Raw genomic sequence first — 17492 nt, 5'->3', positions numbered from 1 at the left:
AGTAAATATTTTTATAGAATGTTGATTGGACATTCCTTTATTTTGAACTGTTATATTTTTATGTTCGGGTTTCTGCTGGATCACATGCGCACCCCTCTTGAGAGCATAGCCTTCCCTCGGCCCACGCTACTAAGGCAAAGGAGGTCCATCGCTTGACTGGGCCTGCTTAATCTTCATGATTGGTTTCATTCTTGGTTTGTAGAAGTATGAGGGCTGAGTAGGTGTGTTAGCCTCTACAAAGGCTTTAGCCGCGTTGAAACAGAATGTATTTGCTGTATAGCTGCCTAACAAGCAAACAATAAAATAAATAAATAAATACTCATGTGTGTACTCCTGCAGCGTAGAAGTCAGTCCGTCACAAGAGGTTCTGAATACATGTGTTATTAATGTTTTCTAAAAGATGGACTGTGACTTTTTGAATTGGTCAACGAGGTGGGGCCCCCTTCCAAGGTGGGGGCCAGGCACGCGCCCATTAAGAGGTCTATGGAATTAAGATTACATCATGCAACCATATACCATATAGCTGCATTTCAGCATTCACCAATGCTTGCTTCAATGCATGCAGCTTTATTTATAGACTGCAGGAGGTGTTGGCAATATTGCTAACCTCAACCTCACAATAGTGGTTCTAAACTATTGCAGCATGATGGATTCTCTCTGCTTGCAGTGTACTCAAGATCAACATTTTGATGCATTGCTTAATGTTTTATCTCATTAACACCTTTCGCCACTATTTTGACCCGAACTTATTTCTGATACAGAGCCAGTGCAGCTGTGCATTACACGGCCTATCGTTTCACCATTTAGCACGGGCAAAGTGTCTGCACCTCCCGGCCCTGTCCTCAAAGCACGTGGGGCATCATTCTCTGGTTCGTAAGCATTGCTACTCATCTCCTATTTCCATCAGCTGTTTTTGCCCCTGTCCCTGCCTTCCTGGACTGACGGACATTATTGAAGAAGAAGTGCCAAGTATCAGCCGCACCCCAGCCACCCCCTTCGAAGTGCCAGGAATGTTCACGCCAAAATATGTGACGTATGAAGAACAGATAAACCAGCAGAGAGCCGCAGTTGGAGTACCGACACCTAAGCAAACCTGGACAGCAAGGTACCCACTGACAAAACCATAACTACAGACACGACAAAAGGACGGTTGTCAGAATGGAATACCCGAAGAAGCCAAGAAGATACTAAGAGAAGACGACTGGTGACATCAGGAGAAATCAAACTGATGCACATATAGAATGTAATGACCTAAGAATGCTGATAAAGAGACGAAATACCATGGATAAGTGACATTTGGAGCGTATGGTGAAGCAGTTGAGTTCAAGATGGAGAAACCTATGTTATATGCACGATGAAGACATTAAGCCAGTTTAAAAGTGTACATACGCAGGGAACCGCAAGAAGCAAAGAAATCGTGAAAGCTTGCTTATGCTTAATAGTAAAATAGATTGCAGCAAGCGCCAACTATACGTATCTACCTCAAAAGAATTTTGTAGATGAGTGAAAATCCACTACGCACATGATCAGAATCGAATCGAGGTTACTAAAGGTCTCATGAGGAGAGGGCCTCAGCTAACAATTCAAGAATTAAAGACGGAGAGAAATCCTGCTGAAGGTAACCATGCAAAGAAGCCAAGGTCGTGTCAGACTGGAATAGACTAGCAATGCCTATGATTTAAGAGAAAAATAACAAGAGTCTCCTGTTCAGCAAGGTCGAGATAAGCCGCAGATGGTAAACGACTGACAGAAGTAAATCAAATACACGAAATTGCATGAAGAAGAGGCCGATTTCGCGGTGTCTTAGTCACGTGGCCAGGCAGGTAGAAGGGATGAGATTTTCATACCTACGCATGGATCCTTATCGTACTCTTCCTCCTTAACTTTCTCAGACCAAGAAGCAGACTCAAGGCCAAACTACAAGGCAGTAATAGACACATGGCCACTGAGGTGATGAATGGTTGTAACATAAATTGGAGGGAAGCTGGGGTGCAGACTTACTCCCTGCACCTGGCTCATTATTCTGCATGCTGCTAAGCGCAAGTGGAAAAGTATGTGTGGGTTCAATGCCAACCCAATCATATCGGACCATGTAATCTAGGGTCCTATAGAGTGTAGAGCCAATGGGACGTTGTACTTTTAGTGACGTTTACAGTGGCCAGTTTGAAGGAAGGGCTTAGGTGCCCCACCTGACATTATTATCCAATCCCCTCTACACGTTACCATATACAGATACAGATATATACAATATAGGTTCTACCTATATTAAAGTTACCTTCCTATAACCAATCAAGTTGCATGTTAGGTTTTTAAGATTACACGTCAATGATGAGTTGTTGGTATAAATGTTGTTGTTTTTCTGGAATTAAGTGGAGTTTAAGCGAGAAGGAAGATCGAGCAGTTGCTGATGTTCTTTGAACTCCCCGTTTTCTGTACTTGTCATTAAACGGACTCCCTTTGCCAAACTATTGAGTTGTCATTATTATTTGATGCAAGAGTACGAATCTGCATCCCCATCTATCTCGAGGGTGCTTCTGCTCATCTTAAAGGGCTGTTTGGAGACCCCCAGTTAAATGGGCCGGCTGAGGTCCATCCAGTTCACTATCTTGCCGGATCTTACCATCACAGCCGCTGCCGTGAGCTCCTGTGTTCGGCCTCTCCCCCTTTGGATGTGCAGGAGCGGTCATGTTAGGGTCACGTGATCGCTACTTCAGGAAGTGCTCTAGGACAACCCAAGCCAATTCAGAGGGTGACACTTCTAAGGGCATTGTCTATCCCTGTTAGCCCCTGTTCGCCCACGCAAACCCTAGGTCCATTTTCTGACTCTGCTGTTATTGTTGCCAGCTATGGCCTGTTATTTGTAATTTGTATTTGTATTTGTAATTTGTAATTGATATGCCACAGTGTATACCATTCAATTTCCCTGCTTGACGTGCTTCCTATTGTTCCTCACATACACATGATAACACTAATTTACCTTATCCTCCGTTATCCTCCGTTATCCTATCTACTAATTATTGTCTCTTACCTATCGGCCTGTGGAACATATGTTCTGCATGTCAAAAATCGAATTCAATCCTTGATGCTTATTTTTGCTCCAATTTTCAATTTCTCTGCCTCACTGAAACATGGCTTATTCCTGATAATACTGTTACTCCTGCCTCTTTCCTTACTGCTTCTACAAACTTTGCACACTCCCCCTTATAGTCATGGTAAAGGGGGCAGTACTGGTATTCTTTTCCATTCTTCATGGTCTCTTGCGCCACCAATCTCCTTGTCCAATTGCGTTTCTCACTCTTTACCGTTCTCTGGGTTCTCTTTCATCTTTTCTAGCTGATCTTGATTCTCTTCTTACTCATCTTCATCCTCTTTCCTCTTCATTTATACTTCTTGGTGACTTTAATCTTCATCTTTCTACTACTCCTGCTTCTTTGACTCTCCTTTCTCTTCTCACCTCATTCCATTTAGCTCAGCTTCCTACACCTCCTTCTTATAATTTGCGTACTTTTGTTGATTTAATGTTCACCTCTTTTTCTCTAGATACCCCTCTGGTAGCTCACCCCTCTTATTTATCTGATTGTTTTTTACTGTCATTTCATCCCCTTCTGCCCAATATTTACTCTGACTCGCTCCCTTCTATTTGTCTTTCACGTCGTGATCTTGGTTCTTTCAATTTTACTTGTTTTTCTTCCTCTTTCATCTATGCTTTCTCCCATTAACCAATTCTCTTCTCTTTTCATTGACTTTGCCTCTACTCCTCTTGATGCACCCTTACGTTCTATACATCTCTATCCATCTCGTCCATTTTCCCCTTTTAAAAAGCCTACTCACCATGGCACTCTCCCAGGGCAATAGGCCCCTGACCAAACCAAAAATGCAAAATGCTAATGAGGCCAGTTTTTATGGTCAACGTGGGCCACTTTTTGGCCAATTTGGGCCAGTTTGATGAGTTACTTCACTCTGCGGCGAATAATTTCGACAAGTGTTGCTGAATAAATATTCTTTAAAATGCGCAATTTGCATCACATTTTATCAAAAAACACCCCATGCGTACTATTCAGTGTCACAAAAGGAGTGAATAGCCATTTGCAACTGTTGGCCACTTTTATATTGGTGGCCGAGACAAGTTTATGGCCCAGTCCGACCCTGCCCTCTCCCACACTTCCTTTCCTCCTTGCTGCCTTGCCTAAGGCTGAACGTTGTTGGAACTAGTCGTGTGCTCCTGCTGACCTCCTTACTCTATCTTCTCTTCATTACTTTCTCCTTGCTGCTAAGAAACAATCATTTTCTATTCTGTCTCTTTCTCACCATCTTTATCAATTGTTATGCCCTATCCTCGCTCCTCATCCTCCCGACCCTTCTCTTCTCTCTCCACTCTCAGCTGCTAATTTTGCTAATTACTTTACTTCTAAATTAACTTCTCTTCATGAATCTTTTCCCTCTTCGTGCCCACCTTCTCAGTTTCCCTCTTCTACTATTTCTCCTTCACTTTCCACCTTTACTTCCCTTTTTGACTCTGATACTTCTCTATTTCTGACCAGGGTTCACCATACGGCGTCCCCTCCAAATCCTATTCCTTCTGCCCTAATTTCCTCTATCTACTCTCCTCTGATTTCCTATCTCACTGCTCTAATTAACTGCTCACTTGGATCGGCTAGTTTTCCCATTCTTGTTTAAACCTGCTGTTATCATTCCTATTCTTAAGAAGCCTTCCTAGGACCCCTCTCTCTGCTCGAATTGCCATCCTATTTCTCTGATCCCTTTTCTGTATAGACATCTTGAGCGAGTTGTTTTTGCCCAAGTTTGTTCGTTTCTTCATCTTCATTCTCTTCTTTCTCCTCTCCAATCTGGATTTTGTCCTGATCACTCTACTGTATCTGCTCTATTACACGTCTCCAACTCTTTACTTTCTGCTAGGCACGACAAACAATCTTATATTGTTATTCTACTTGATATTTCTGCTGCTTTTGATACTGTCGAGCACACTATTTTGCTTTCTTGTCTCTCATCTCTTGGTTTATCGGGTTTTGTGCTTAGCTGGTTTAAATCCTACCTTTCCGACCACACTTATTCTGTTTCTTGGGTGGTGCAGTCTTTTCCCTACCGCTCCTCTGTGGTGTTCCACAAGGTTCTGTTCTTTTACTGCTTCTCTTTTCTGTATATATAATTCCCCTATCTGACCTTATTTCCTCATTTAACCTGTCTTGCCATTTTTGCATCGACGATTCATAAATCTTCTTCTCTTTCTCGTCTTTTTCTTCTCTTCGCTAGCCTAATCTTTCTATCCTATCCTGAAAACATTTTGTAACTTCTGTTTCACCTCCCAACTTTTCAACCTTTGAAGCTTTTAAGGCGCTCCGAGACCCTCTGGGTAAGGCCAGCGCTGAACAAAAAAATAAAAATAAATAAAAATAAAATATGTGAATGCAGTATACTTTTATTTCAAGGAATCATCATAATAACACCATGTCTTTGTCTACAGGTATCGTGCTTGTTGCCATTAACCCATACGAACAGTTGCCAATATATGGAGAAGATGTCATCTACGCGTATTCAGGCCAAAACATGGGGGATATGGATCCCCATATATTCGCAGTAGCGGAAGAAGCCTACAAGCAGATGGCCAGGTGAGAGACCATATTAACAATGATAGTTAATTAAATATTGTCTTATATACACAACTTTGTATATAAATACTTTGTACATCCATCAGATGGGGTGCCTGTCATGAATGGAACTGCAACCACAGTCGATCCGTGAACACTAACTGAACCCTACTTCTGCCCTTCTGGAGTATTCCCACATCTCTAGCTACTGCCCATACTGGCATGCTCTGTAGATGTAGGTGATTTGACCGAATCCATATTTTCGAAAGAGTGAAGTGACCACAATTTCTTATTTTCTATTGTGGGGGTGACACCCCCACAGCCGACCTTCCTTCCCTCTACCTTTAACAATATCCCTTACTGCCCCCCCCCACATATATTTTATTTTAAACATTTTTTTTCCGGTAAAAAAAAAAAATAGTGTGTCACTTCTTCCTCAAAAACATTGGATTCAGTCACTTCTATGCTATCGATGCTCTGCTGCCCATGCACCCTATCTGTAACATTATGGCTGCGTCCCCTTGTGTACGGCACTCCGTTTCCCAGCTAGGTTTGTGCTTAAGGAATCCCATACATACAATCATACGTTGCTGCTCGGACGGCATAAAACATGTTTTTGTGTTTGTTTGCAAAATGGTTGATGTCTTGGAAAACCTGGGAATATTCAAGAGCCTCCATGTGGATCAATGCAAGGTCGTTGACGTAAATCATCACTGTTACTCTTTAGATCTTCAATATGTGCCACTAACATGAAGCGCGTGATGCTCTTTCCATGACGCCATTGTCCCCCTACTGATTGGTAGTGAAGGTGTTCCACAACTTCTTAATGGTGAATTATATTTTGTTTTGAATTAACTCTTTCATGCTGTAAAAATGTAAATCTCACTGGTCCCCATCGAATTGAGGAGAGGTGCAGGCCAAACACGCGCTACCTAGAAGATTGAGGGGTTAACGAAACTGTCTTGCTCTTCCCTGCTTCAGCCATGTTGAACTTCCATGTCATTCTTTGGAGGTGTGAACCCCGCTGCTGCTGCTGAAAAAACAGATTGAATTTAAAAGTATGGATTTCTTCTTACTGGAATGCAATCTCCGCTTGTCTTTGTGTTTGTCTGAGTTCCTCTAAGCCCATTGGAGCAGCCTGTGGGGGGCTGAGGGGGAAGCGATGGATTAGAGGACACAAATTACTTTCCATTACTGCTTGATAGTGAGTTGTGATGTCGCTGCATCTGTGAAAATTCATCCCATTCAGGCTGATGGCTTTTAGGGGGGGGGGCTTTGAGATCTGTGTGGCCATCACCTCCTTCTTGCCTCTGGGCTTCTATTAAATGTTACCTTCCCCTGTTATGAAAAGGACCATGACCAGATGGACTCATGGAAAGCTGATGTGGCCACTTCTGACCCTTGGAAAGAATGATTGTCCTCAGGTTGCTATTCGTCTTATATGCAAAAGTAATGTAATAGCGGAGACATTCGCCTGCCTTCCACGGGTAGATGCCCACTCTCCCCGCAGGCGCCACGTGTTTGAATAGCTTGCGCCTCAGTTCCCTGGGCATTACGAGTACGGGATTCCACAGGATTGTCCCTATTTGAAACTGTATGTAGACTCTCGATTTCTCTGGATGCACATTGCCCTGAGGTGAACCTGCCATTGGCACCGCATGCGGATCCAAATGCTTGATCCACAATACACTTGATATGGCTCGTGTTTCCCTGCACGCAGGTGGCACCCTTCCTCTCAGGATGGTGTGACATGTGCCTCAAATGGCGGATTTCAGTAGGTTCTAAAATGTAAACACGAGGAAAACGTAGGATTGTGCCATAAGCTGTGGCTACTCAGACCTTCTGGGAAGGGATACCATGCGCGCTCAATGCATGTGAACAAATAAATAAATAAATGTATCTGCTCCAATGGCTACATTTTGAAAATCTGTAGGATTGCTGACGATCCGGCGTTCCAAGCAAGAACCTATACAGCGTTCATTGGTGACATTTTAGAATTCTGTTTTAAATATGCTAAACTTGCCGTAGGCAATGTTCCAGCCACACGCTGCGCCTGCACAGTTGGTAAGTACAGATTTCACTGGGAGGAGTGTGGTGATATAGATCAGAAAGCTATTACTTTTAGCACATGCCTCCATTTCTTTTTGTAGTTGCTTTAGGAAAGAACTGAAGACCTGGCTCTTCCCACAACACTTTGGTTTTGACCTAGGTTCCAGCCATCTTGTGCACACCCCCATCCTATATTGTATTTGGCTTGACCTAGGTTACAGCCATCTTGTGCACACCCCCATCCTATATTGTATTTGGCTTGACCTAGGTTCCAGCCATCTTGTGCACACCCCCATCCTATATTGTATTTGGCTTGACCTAGGTTCCAGCCATCTTGTGCACACCCCCATCCTATATTGTATTTGGCTTGACCTAGGTTCCAGCCATCTTGTGCACACCCCCATCCTATATTGTATTTGTCTTGACCTAGGTTCCAGCCATCTTGTGCACACCCCCATCCTATATTGTATTTGGCTTGACCTAGGTTACAGCCATCTTGTGCACACCCCCATCCTATATTGTATTTGGCTTGACCTAGGTTACAGCCATCTTGTGCACACCCCCATCCTATATTGTTTGGTGATACTTATTCCTAATGTTGTGCTTGTTTGAGTAACAAGGATACAAATCCGTTTGCCACCAAACTGCCCCTTGATTCAAAGCAATGAGAGTGCCACAAATTCATTGAATTTATGTTTTTGATGCATTTTATTGGACACACTGTGAGGTCCGTGAGGGCATGTAGAGGAGAGACGAGTTGGTCGATGTCGGTCAAACAGGCGGTAACAGCAGCGTGGATGAGATGAACCCAAACACCAGACTGCAGGAGAGTGGAGTTCTGCTATGGAGGGTCAAGAGTAAGAGGCAAAGAAGAAATGCTGGTCAGTCAATAGCCCTACGCCTTTAATTCACTTTCTCAAAGGGTTTGACTTTGTTCGACCTAAGCTGTCCTCCTTGCATCTACCGGGCATCTGCTAAGCTCTCTCTTGACTACGCTTTGCTCATCTCACTCTCATCTGCACACTCTGTGTGATCTCAGTGTACATCATTTCTCCTCAGTCTATCGCGCTTGACCCTTCCTAGGGTATCTTTGCTCTCTTGCAGTCTGGGTTTTGGGTTTATTCCATCCACGCTACTGCTTACGCCCTCTGGCCGACATCGACCTACTCTTCTCTCCACTGTAGGCCCTCCTCTGTAGGCCTTCATGGCCTCTCCGCGCCTCCTCTGCCTTTCTCCCATTTTAGGAGCCCTATCTCGACATCCCCTTTCATTGGTTCCATAGCAATGCTTCCATGCTGGAATGTTGCGGCCTATAGCACCTGATCCTTGTCGTCTGCACTCATCAGTGACAGCTTTGATGTTTTGCTATATATTTGCAATTAACAATTCCTTCTGTCTTTCCTGTTATGTTACTTGGCATTCATATAGCGCTCTATATATCATTGGTATGACCTCAAAGCGCTGGTAGATTGAACGCCCTCGGGAACCGTAGTTCTGGTCAGTAGAGAGAGATGGTGTCGTAGGGCGCATGGATGCAGCTGGTGTAAAAGCCGGGTGGTAGCTGTGTCCTAGCGTTTCGGTGTGGTGCTGGAGATGTCAGTTGGATGTGTGCAGTCTGGTGGGTGGACATCCAGACTAGGCTTTGGCTGCGTTAGGCCTGAAGGACGCATATGTGAACAACTATGCCGGAATGTGCTCAGCTAGCTGCATTTTATTAGGGTGATGAGGTGTTGATGTGGTTGTATTCGTGTGTGGACAGCTAGGCCGAATTACTCAGGGGTATAGCTCTGTTCTATTTGAGTGATGGTGTATAGTAGAGAGTAAGAGTAGTGATGTGATATGGTGGTTATTTTTAGGGTGCCCGAGACCAGGCATTTGAGTAGGATGGTGGCGCCAACCACTGCCCCAGTTGTTCCGTCCGCACCGTCCATTCCAACTACTTTGTATACTCTATCCCATCCACTATATCCATACCATCTGTTCCATGTATTCCATCCACTCTATTCATTCATTCCATCCATTCTAGCTATTCCATCCACTCTCCCCCCCACCCGTTCTATCTATTACATCCACTCGATCCATTCTTCTATTGCGTCTACTCTTATCCAATCCATCTATTCCCTCTACTCTATTCATTCCATCTGATCCATCTACTCTATCCCTTCCGTCCATTCCAATCATTCTATCGATTCGATTTATATCATCCACCCTATCTAATTCATCGGCCCTATTTATTTCATCCACCATATCTAATTCATCAACCCTAATTCATCCACCCTAACTGCTTCATCCACTCGCTCCGCTTCCTCCACTCTATTTGCTTCATCCATTCTACCCGCTTCATCCATTCTATCCGCTTCATCTATTCTTTCCTGTGAAAGTGTTATGGAGACTTTTACTTTACTTCTTTCACAACTGTGTTGGTCTTCTTCCATATTCATTTTTTTTAAAAACTTACAAATGATTCTCAAATTTGCTGTACACCACGTGTTTATATCTTCTACACATACTAGACTTTAAACTTTCTTAGATATAGATATGGATCTCTCTTCCCTTTCACTTCTTTGAGAGAATTCGCTGTCCCATCTCTTATGAGTTCCTTTCTATTTTTTTGTGGTCCTCCTTTGCTCTCTGCTCTTCTTCACACGTATGTCTTATGTGCTAGTATGTGTTTGGTTTTTCTCCCTTAATCCTCCAGACCCGGAAAACTCTACACCCCGGAACATATGGTCATTTCCTAATCAAGTCCCATTTATACTGCATATCATACATACATAGTGCAGAAAACCCTATAAGGTTTATAGAACCAAAATGTAATCCATCGCTATCATTAAAGTATATTGAAGAGGAGTGATAGTGTGAAAGTGTGATTGAGAAAAGTACAAAATGTGCATAAGTAAATGGGGGAGGAGAAGATATAAAAAATATTCTAACTTCTTCCAAGAAGAAATGATTTCCTTATAGGAAATGTGATGGTTAACACAAACCATATTAACCGAATACGTTAAGGGCCAGGCAAATTGTGTAAATGGCAGTCATCTGACATGAGGGGTCCAAAAATCCACTCAATTGGGTAAATCTTAATGTGTAGCTTATTTGTACATGTGCCAATTAAGCCGAGCATAGTGAGGCACGATTCAAGATCCTACTATCTTCCTAGAAATAATTACAATTTAAAGCCATTTGGGGATTTTTTGAAAATGAGCAGAGCCAGCATGGCCACCACATATGTCATTTCATGGGGTTTGCTTCAAAACTATACAAATATGATATTGAACATTTTCTCATCTTCTTTGGCGGTTCCAATTTTTCCGCCTGGGGTCTGGCAGGTTACGGTGGCAGTTAGCAAACATGCCTCCACACTGGAGGGATTTACTGGAGCACAACTCAAGCCCATCCGATCATGCAACCGCCTACTGACTGATTTCAGGACCCCTTTAAAGTCCTGGAAACTGGCCCCTACCCTGTACACGCTCTTTCTTCTGAGCATTACGTGTTCATTCGTTTCGCAAGCGGTGGTGTTGTTTGAAGATCCTTCACTGATGTTGCAGGCATGCAAACTATCACAACCTGCACCTCTGCCTACTTTCCACGCTCTCTTTTACCTGCACAAATCTTTCATGTGTCTATGACTTTTCTTCACCATCCTTTTCTTCTCCTCTGATGCCCTTTTCCATTCTTCTGCAGATGATGGTCTGGTTACACCTGGTAGGGGCACAATGCGTCACTTTCCATACAAGCCTCAGCATTGTTAGATAATTACGATAGTGACTGGTGCAGTATAAAAACATATCAGCATAATAATAATGTATGGACCATCATCTCTCAATGAGCCTCGTGCACTGTGAGATACGATAACCTGACGAGAATGCATTTTTATCTAATTTATTTAATTGTTTTTTATAACGCGCCTAATAGCATATGTTAGTTCAGTTTCTAAGCGCGGATCTGGGATTCGAACCTCTGTTGCCATGGTCTTGTTTCCAAGACCAGGGTGTTGCCCCTGTGCTAGCCTCCGTTTTGTGGTAATTCTTCTTAACCACTGGTCATTCCTCGGGGTAGCCTTCCACCTTATTAAGACTGCCTGTGCTATCACTGAAAAGGCCAACAATATCCAAAGTGGTCTTTTGCCTGTGCATATTGGTTAGCAGCTCAGACCAAAGTGCTGTGCCTTGTTCCCACTACATGGGTACAAAAGCAGACGCAGACATGTTTCAGGCTTTTGGGCCTAATCAGTGAGGAACTGTTTGAGTCACCTTGACACAGTGAGCTACAGCCTATGTCTAGGAAGGTATTATAATGCCAGGCTCTTTACTTGTTCATCGGCATGGCAAATGGGCAAAATCCAAGACCCAACACATATGACCAAGTGCAATAACATGTAACGTACTGTTTAACATGAGAGTACAAAACTGCGATCACTTGTACAGGAATAATCGAAACACTCGAAAATCGTCTGTGCTGGAGCAGGAGCTCCTAGCCACTGCTGGAGCAGTGACCCATTGCTGCTGCACCTTGTGCTGGACTGCACCAAGGTATGTCACCTAGCCCTAGCAATTGTGACTCCCTGGGTTATTCTTAGCGCGTTAGGCGCGGTAACCATTTAAAATCGATTCTTGGTTTGCTTGTGCACTTCAATTCAAACGCTTGCGTTTGCTGCACATTGCAAATTTTGTAAAGTTGTGGCTGTCCTTCTGACTGAGCCTCAACCACTCGACCACCATTACAGCACACAAGGCTGAATCCATTCCAAGATGGCCGCCTGTGCCTTCTGAAGCCTCCCCTCCTCTGTGCTTCCTTCACCTGACCTGAGAAGACTGATGATTGGCTCTCCCAGCGTGCCTCTCCACCTATCAGTCGCCGGGAGGCGCAAGCCGGCCCTTCCGGGAAAGGCCCTGAGGGCAAGGCCAACAACTGTCCAGAGACTGTCCTGAGCTGACCAGAGCCCAGGGCCATACCCCCTGCCCGTTTCTTATGAGGTTGTGAGTAATCCATATTTGTCTTACCTACTCCACCTGCGCCCCTTACCTTGTCCACTCAATCTGCTTCCTTTATTACCTTACCGGCATCTGCTATGTGTCCCAGCCACTGCATTGGACGATAAGGTTGCTTAAAACATTCGCAACAGTACGCCACCTTTAGTCGGACCTATGTACTCTACATTCTGGTAGACATCTCTACTATCCACTCTCCTCATAGACAAATCACATTTATGTGTTCGTTAATAATGCATTTGAACTTGTGCCTCTCTGCATTTTAATCGACTGCCTTTTTGGCTCCCTCTACTAAAATCGAATCTAGGTATGTTTGGATTATGTATTTGAACTTGTGCCTCTCTGCATTTTAATCGACTGCCTTTTTGGCTCCCTCTGCTAAAATCGAATCTAGGTATGTTTGGATTATGTATTTGAACTTGTGCCTCTCTGCATTTTAATTGACTGCCTTTTTGGCTCCCTCTGCTAAAATCGAATCTAGGTATCTAGGTATCTAAGTATCTGTACCCTAATACACTGCTATCGCAGTTACTGCTGCCTTACTTTCTGTGCACACCACTGCATCTACGGTGGTCACTGTTATTATTGTTTAACATTGTGTGCAATTGCCTACAACAGCACCTCTACCTCAACCACCCTTTTTGTAGATCTGGCAGGCATCTGCTTTTAGACTGTATTAGGCCAACATGCCCTCCACCCTCACTACTCTGTTTGCAAGAATACTGCCCACCCTACTCTACCTCACACGGCACACCGGTGGGACAGCACCCAATTACACCACCGCCTCCCTCTACTACCCCAATCTTCACAACACCATGACTATGTCGTCCACTGCTCACCACACCAACCCTTACCTCAACAACCCAGCCTTATGGCTCCAACACTTTGCTTCCAGACCTTCACCAAACATACCATGTTCCATCACCCTGAAAAATGCCAGACTTGGCTCGCGAATCACGCACGCCTCCCATCACTCTGTGCATCTTAACAAACAGCCTCTTACCTCCACCGCATCCACACACTTGAAAAACCCATCATCACCTCACCCCAACCTCCCTAACACTAGCAATATTAAGGGTGCATTAATCAATGTCAGATCACTCACGGCTCACGCTCTAGAAGTGGCTGACCTTATTATTACCCTCGACCTCGACTTTATGGCTACCACCGAAACTTGGCTTCACACAGCCTCTGGCCCACTACTCTCCCTTGCCATCCCTCCAGGTTACAACATTATCAGACACGATCGTAACTCTAACCAGTCCAAAGGTGGTGGCATTGCCATCATCCATAGAAATGCTCTAAACTTCCACCTCTCCTCTGTGCATCACTTTTCCTCTATGGAAGCACTGACAGCCAAATTAGCCGTCACTCCTAACCACTCTATCACCTTCCATCTACTTTACCGGCCACCTGGGCCGCTATCCACCTTCGCTGAGGACCTCTCCAACATCATCACTCATAACACCAAAACCAAATCCCAAGCCTCGATATTAGGGGACTTGATATGATATGATATGGCATTTGTAACGCGCCTATACACAAGTGTTTCAAGGCGCGACGAGGCAGGGAGGGGGGAACAGGGGGAGAACAGACAACGATCCTACTAGGCCAGGTGTCATTCAGACCGCGCAAGTGCAGGGGTAGGGGGAAGGGAAAAGTGCAGTACAAGGTAAGTAGAATAGAAATAAATAGATAAATAAATAAATAGGGCCAGCTGGTGGCAAGTGCACGGTAAGTGCAAAGACTTTAACCTGGGCCTCACTGATCCCAATGACACTGCTGCCATGACTATTGATAATATGCTTATGAATGCAGGATTCATACAGCTTATCAACCAACCTACCCACGTTAAGCGCAGAACCCTCGACTGGCTAGCCTCCCACAATTGTCCTATCCATATCTCTAACCAACAGTATGCATGGACTGACCACAACTTAATTATATTTAACATTCAGTCCATACCTGCCAGCCTCTCTCCTACCATTGCACCGGGTACTGCCACCAGCAATAAACGAGACATCACTTGCGACAGACTCCTCCCCCTCCTCCTCCCGGCTCTCAATGACCAGGTTCGCTCATGCTCCGACCCCACGGCTATGGTTGACACCTTTAACCCTGCTATGCAAAAAGCCTTAGATATCATCGCCCCATCCAAATTGAGCAAACCCAAACCTCGAGCCCACCTGAACTCTTGGTTCACACCCCAGCTCAGAACCCTGCGCAAAGAAAAATGAATTGCGGAATCACATTGGAAAAGCAACCAGTCCGCAGCCAACAAATCCTGACTCCTCCTGGCCACCCTTAACTACAAGGAAGCCATATTCCAGGCTAAAAAAGACACTTACAATAAACGTATCGAACAAGCCAAATCCAACACCAAAGAATTGTTTAGAATCCTATAAGAACTTGAAACCCCTGTCACTGCACCAGACACTTGCATCAAAGATAGTACTTGGTGTACCAAAATCCAAGAGGCTCTCCTCGGCAAGATTGCCACCCTCCAAATTAAAATCAATAACAAACAATCAAGCCTACAATCCAACCCACAACCCAACCCTATCCCAACCCTAAACCACCCCATCCCAGACTCTCTGACTCCTTTTAGCTTCTCTCCACTCTCCATTTCCGAAGTGGAAAAGATCATCACCAGCCTTGATCCGACCAATTGCCAAGGCGACCTCTGCCCTGCAGCTATAATCAAGGAAGCAGCTCATGACCTAGCGCCATTCATTACTACGCTCATCAACTCTTCCTTTAGCTCTGGGATCGTACCTGACAATCTAAAGGACCTGTGGGTCATCCCCCTATTGAAAAAACCTACCCTGGACGCTAGTATACCCACAAACTACAGGCCAATCACCACAGTCCCGTTTTTACTAAAAATCCTCGACCGTGCAGCATATCTACAAATTCAAGATTACCTTGAATCTAACAAACTTTTGGGACTTAGGCAATCTGGGACCGGCCACGTCACGGCACTGAAACTGCCCTCATAGATTTAAAAACACAGATTGAAGATCTAAAAGACAAAGGCAAACTTGCTCTCTTACTCCTCTTGGACCTTTCGGCGGCCTTTGATCTCGTCAATCATGAAATCCTCTGCCATCACCTTAAATCAGCTGCACACTTCTCCGATAAAGCTACAACCTGGATTAGCTCCTTTTTAGACAATAGATCTATGTGCGTGTTCTCTCCACTAGCAGCCGCCCCTCCTGCACCTGTCTCCTGTGGCGTGCCACAAGGATCTTGTGTTTCACCCACGTTGTATAACGTGTTCACCAAACCTCTCTTCGAAATCTTGGACTATCTGGGTGTCACTTACACCATCTACGCCGACGACACCCAGATACTAATCCCTATCTCAGGTGACTACACGGCTGATTCCCTCGCTATCAATGTCATCTACCAGGTCATCCAGGCGTGGATGGCTCAACACGGACTCTGTCTTAATGATGAAAAGACTGAGCTCCTTATTCTTGGCTCGCCACAAAAACTTACCAAACTCGACCCTGCGTTCAAGTCCTTCATCATCGATGGGTATATTATCCCAACCGCCAAGGACACAAAAACCCTAGGGATCTACATTGACTCGACCCTATCCCTGACCAGACAAACTAACTCAGTCTCTTCCGCAGCGGCATATAACTGCAAGCTTATTACAGCCTGTCGCCCTTTCCTCTCCGCAACCAATTGTGTCACCCTGGCTAGAACTCTTGTATTATCCAATATTGATTACTGCAATGCACTGTACCTAGGCATCAATTGCTGCAACCTAAACAAGTTGCAAATTGTCCAAAACAATGCGATTAGAGCTGCCCTCAACATTCCCAGGCGCCAACACATATCCGACACCAGACGCAATATTCGCTGGCTCTCAGTCCCACACCGTATCTCCCTTAAAACCCTGGCTCTTACCCATAAATGCCTTCATAACCAAGCTCCCTGCTACCTGGCCAACCGATTTGCTCTCCACAACTCCATTAGACCCCGCAGAATGGCTCATTTAAACTGCCTTGAGGTTCCACGTTTCAATCTCCAAAGATCAGGTGGAATTAGCTTCCCTATCTTGGCAGCTAAACTCTGGAACATGCTTCCTAATGAGCTTAGAGCAGAACCCTCATTCCCGAGATTCAAACACCTTACGAAAACCTGGCTGGCTGCCCAGGACATTTAGCTCTGGGTTCTCTGCTTAATTTGTACATGTATATATGATCTGCTTGTCCTCTCATTGCTATTATTATACCTGTAAATTCTGTATTATACTTGTAAACTTTGTAATTATGGTTCTGTCTGTTTTTCCTATGTTGTAACTAAGTGATGCGCCCGGTTGCCCCTGGGCCTGGAGCGCTATACAAATAAATAAAATACAATACAATAACCATCTCAATACACTCGCCTCGCAAAAAACATTCAGTGCAATGTCCACAATATTAGTTGGCTGAGTCTGACCAAATTAATTTCTCATGCCAGCAGTCTCGTATTCACTGACGTAGTAAATCACACAGCCCACCACACTCAGTGCATGGAAACTGCCAAATAAAATATCATAACACTAGTCATCTTTGCTATTGTCATTTCCCTGCAATTGTAATCTGTAAGTATTATGCAATGTCCTTCTCCTGCAATGCAATATATTGCTTTAGCGTGCATGATAAGACCACTGTCTGCCAGACAGTCAGACAACCTAAAGCACTTGGAAGCAATGACAATGGGTGTCAGGCGCTAAACAGATTTCACATCATGTCACTTTGGGCGACTCACTGAGAAAAGCATAAAGTGGTGGGTGAAATTCTTGAGCCAGTGGTTAAGAAGTACTGGCCCCAGCAGCTTTGTCCATCCC

At 44.4% G+C, this 17492-nt stretch overlaps 1 protein-coding gene across 4 annotated transcripts in view; it reads left to right on the top strand.

Annotated features, from left to right (window-relative positions):
- MYO5B (myosin VB) overlaps positions 1 to 17492 on the top strand; it is a 1432615-nt gene that overhangs the window by 465294 nt on the left and 949829 nt on the right. For all 4 annotated transcript variants that reach the window (XM_069626964.1, XM_069626962.1, XM_069626965.1 and 1 more), the window contains exon 4: positions 5483 to 5627. In XM_069626964.1, coding sequence (XP_069483065.1) covers positions 5483 to 5627 — 145 coding nt within the window. The remainder of the gene's footprint in view (positions 1 to 5482; positions 5628 to 17492) is intronic.

The sequence above is a fragment of the Ambystoma mexicanum genome, chromosome 6p, assembly GCF_040938575.1.
Source record: "Ambystoma mexicanum isolate Mex_15411 chromosome 6p, UKY_AmexF1_1, whole genome shotgun sequence".
NCBI classification, from domain to species: Eukaryota; Metazoa; Chordata; class Amphibia; order Caudata; family Ambystomatidae; genus Ambystoma; species Ambystoma mexicanum.
The sequence above is the reverse complement of the archived record's forward strand: the minus strand, read 5'-3'. Positions and strand labels throughout refer to the sequence as shown.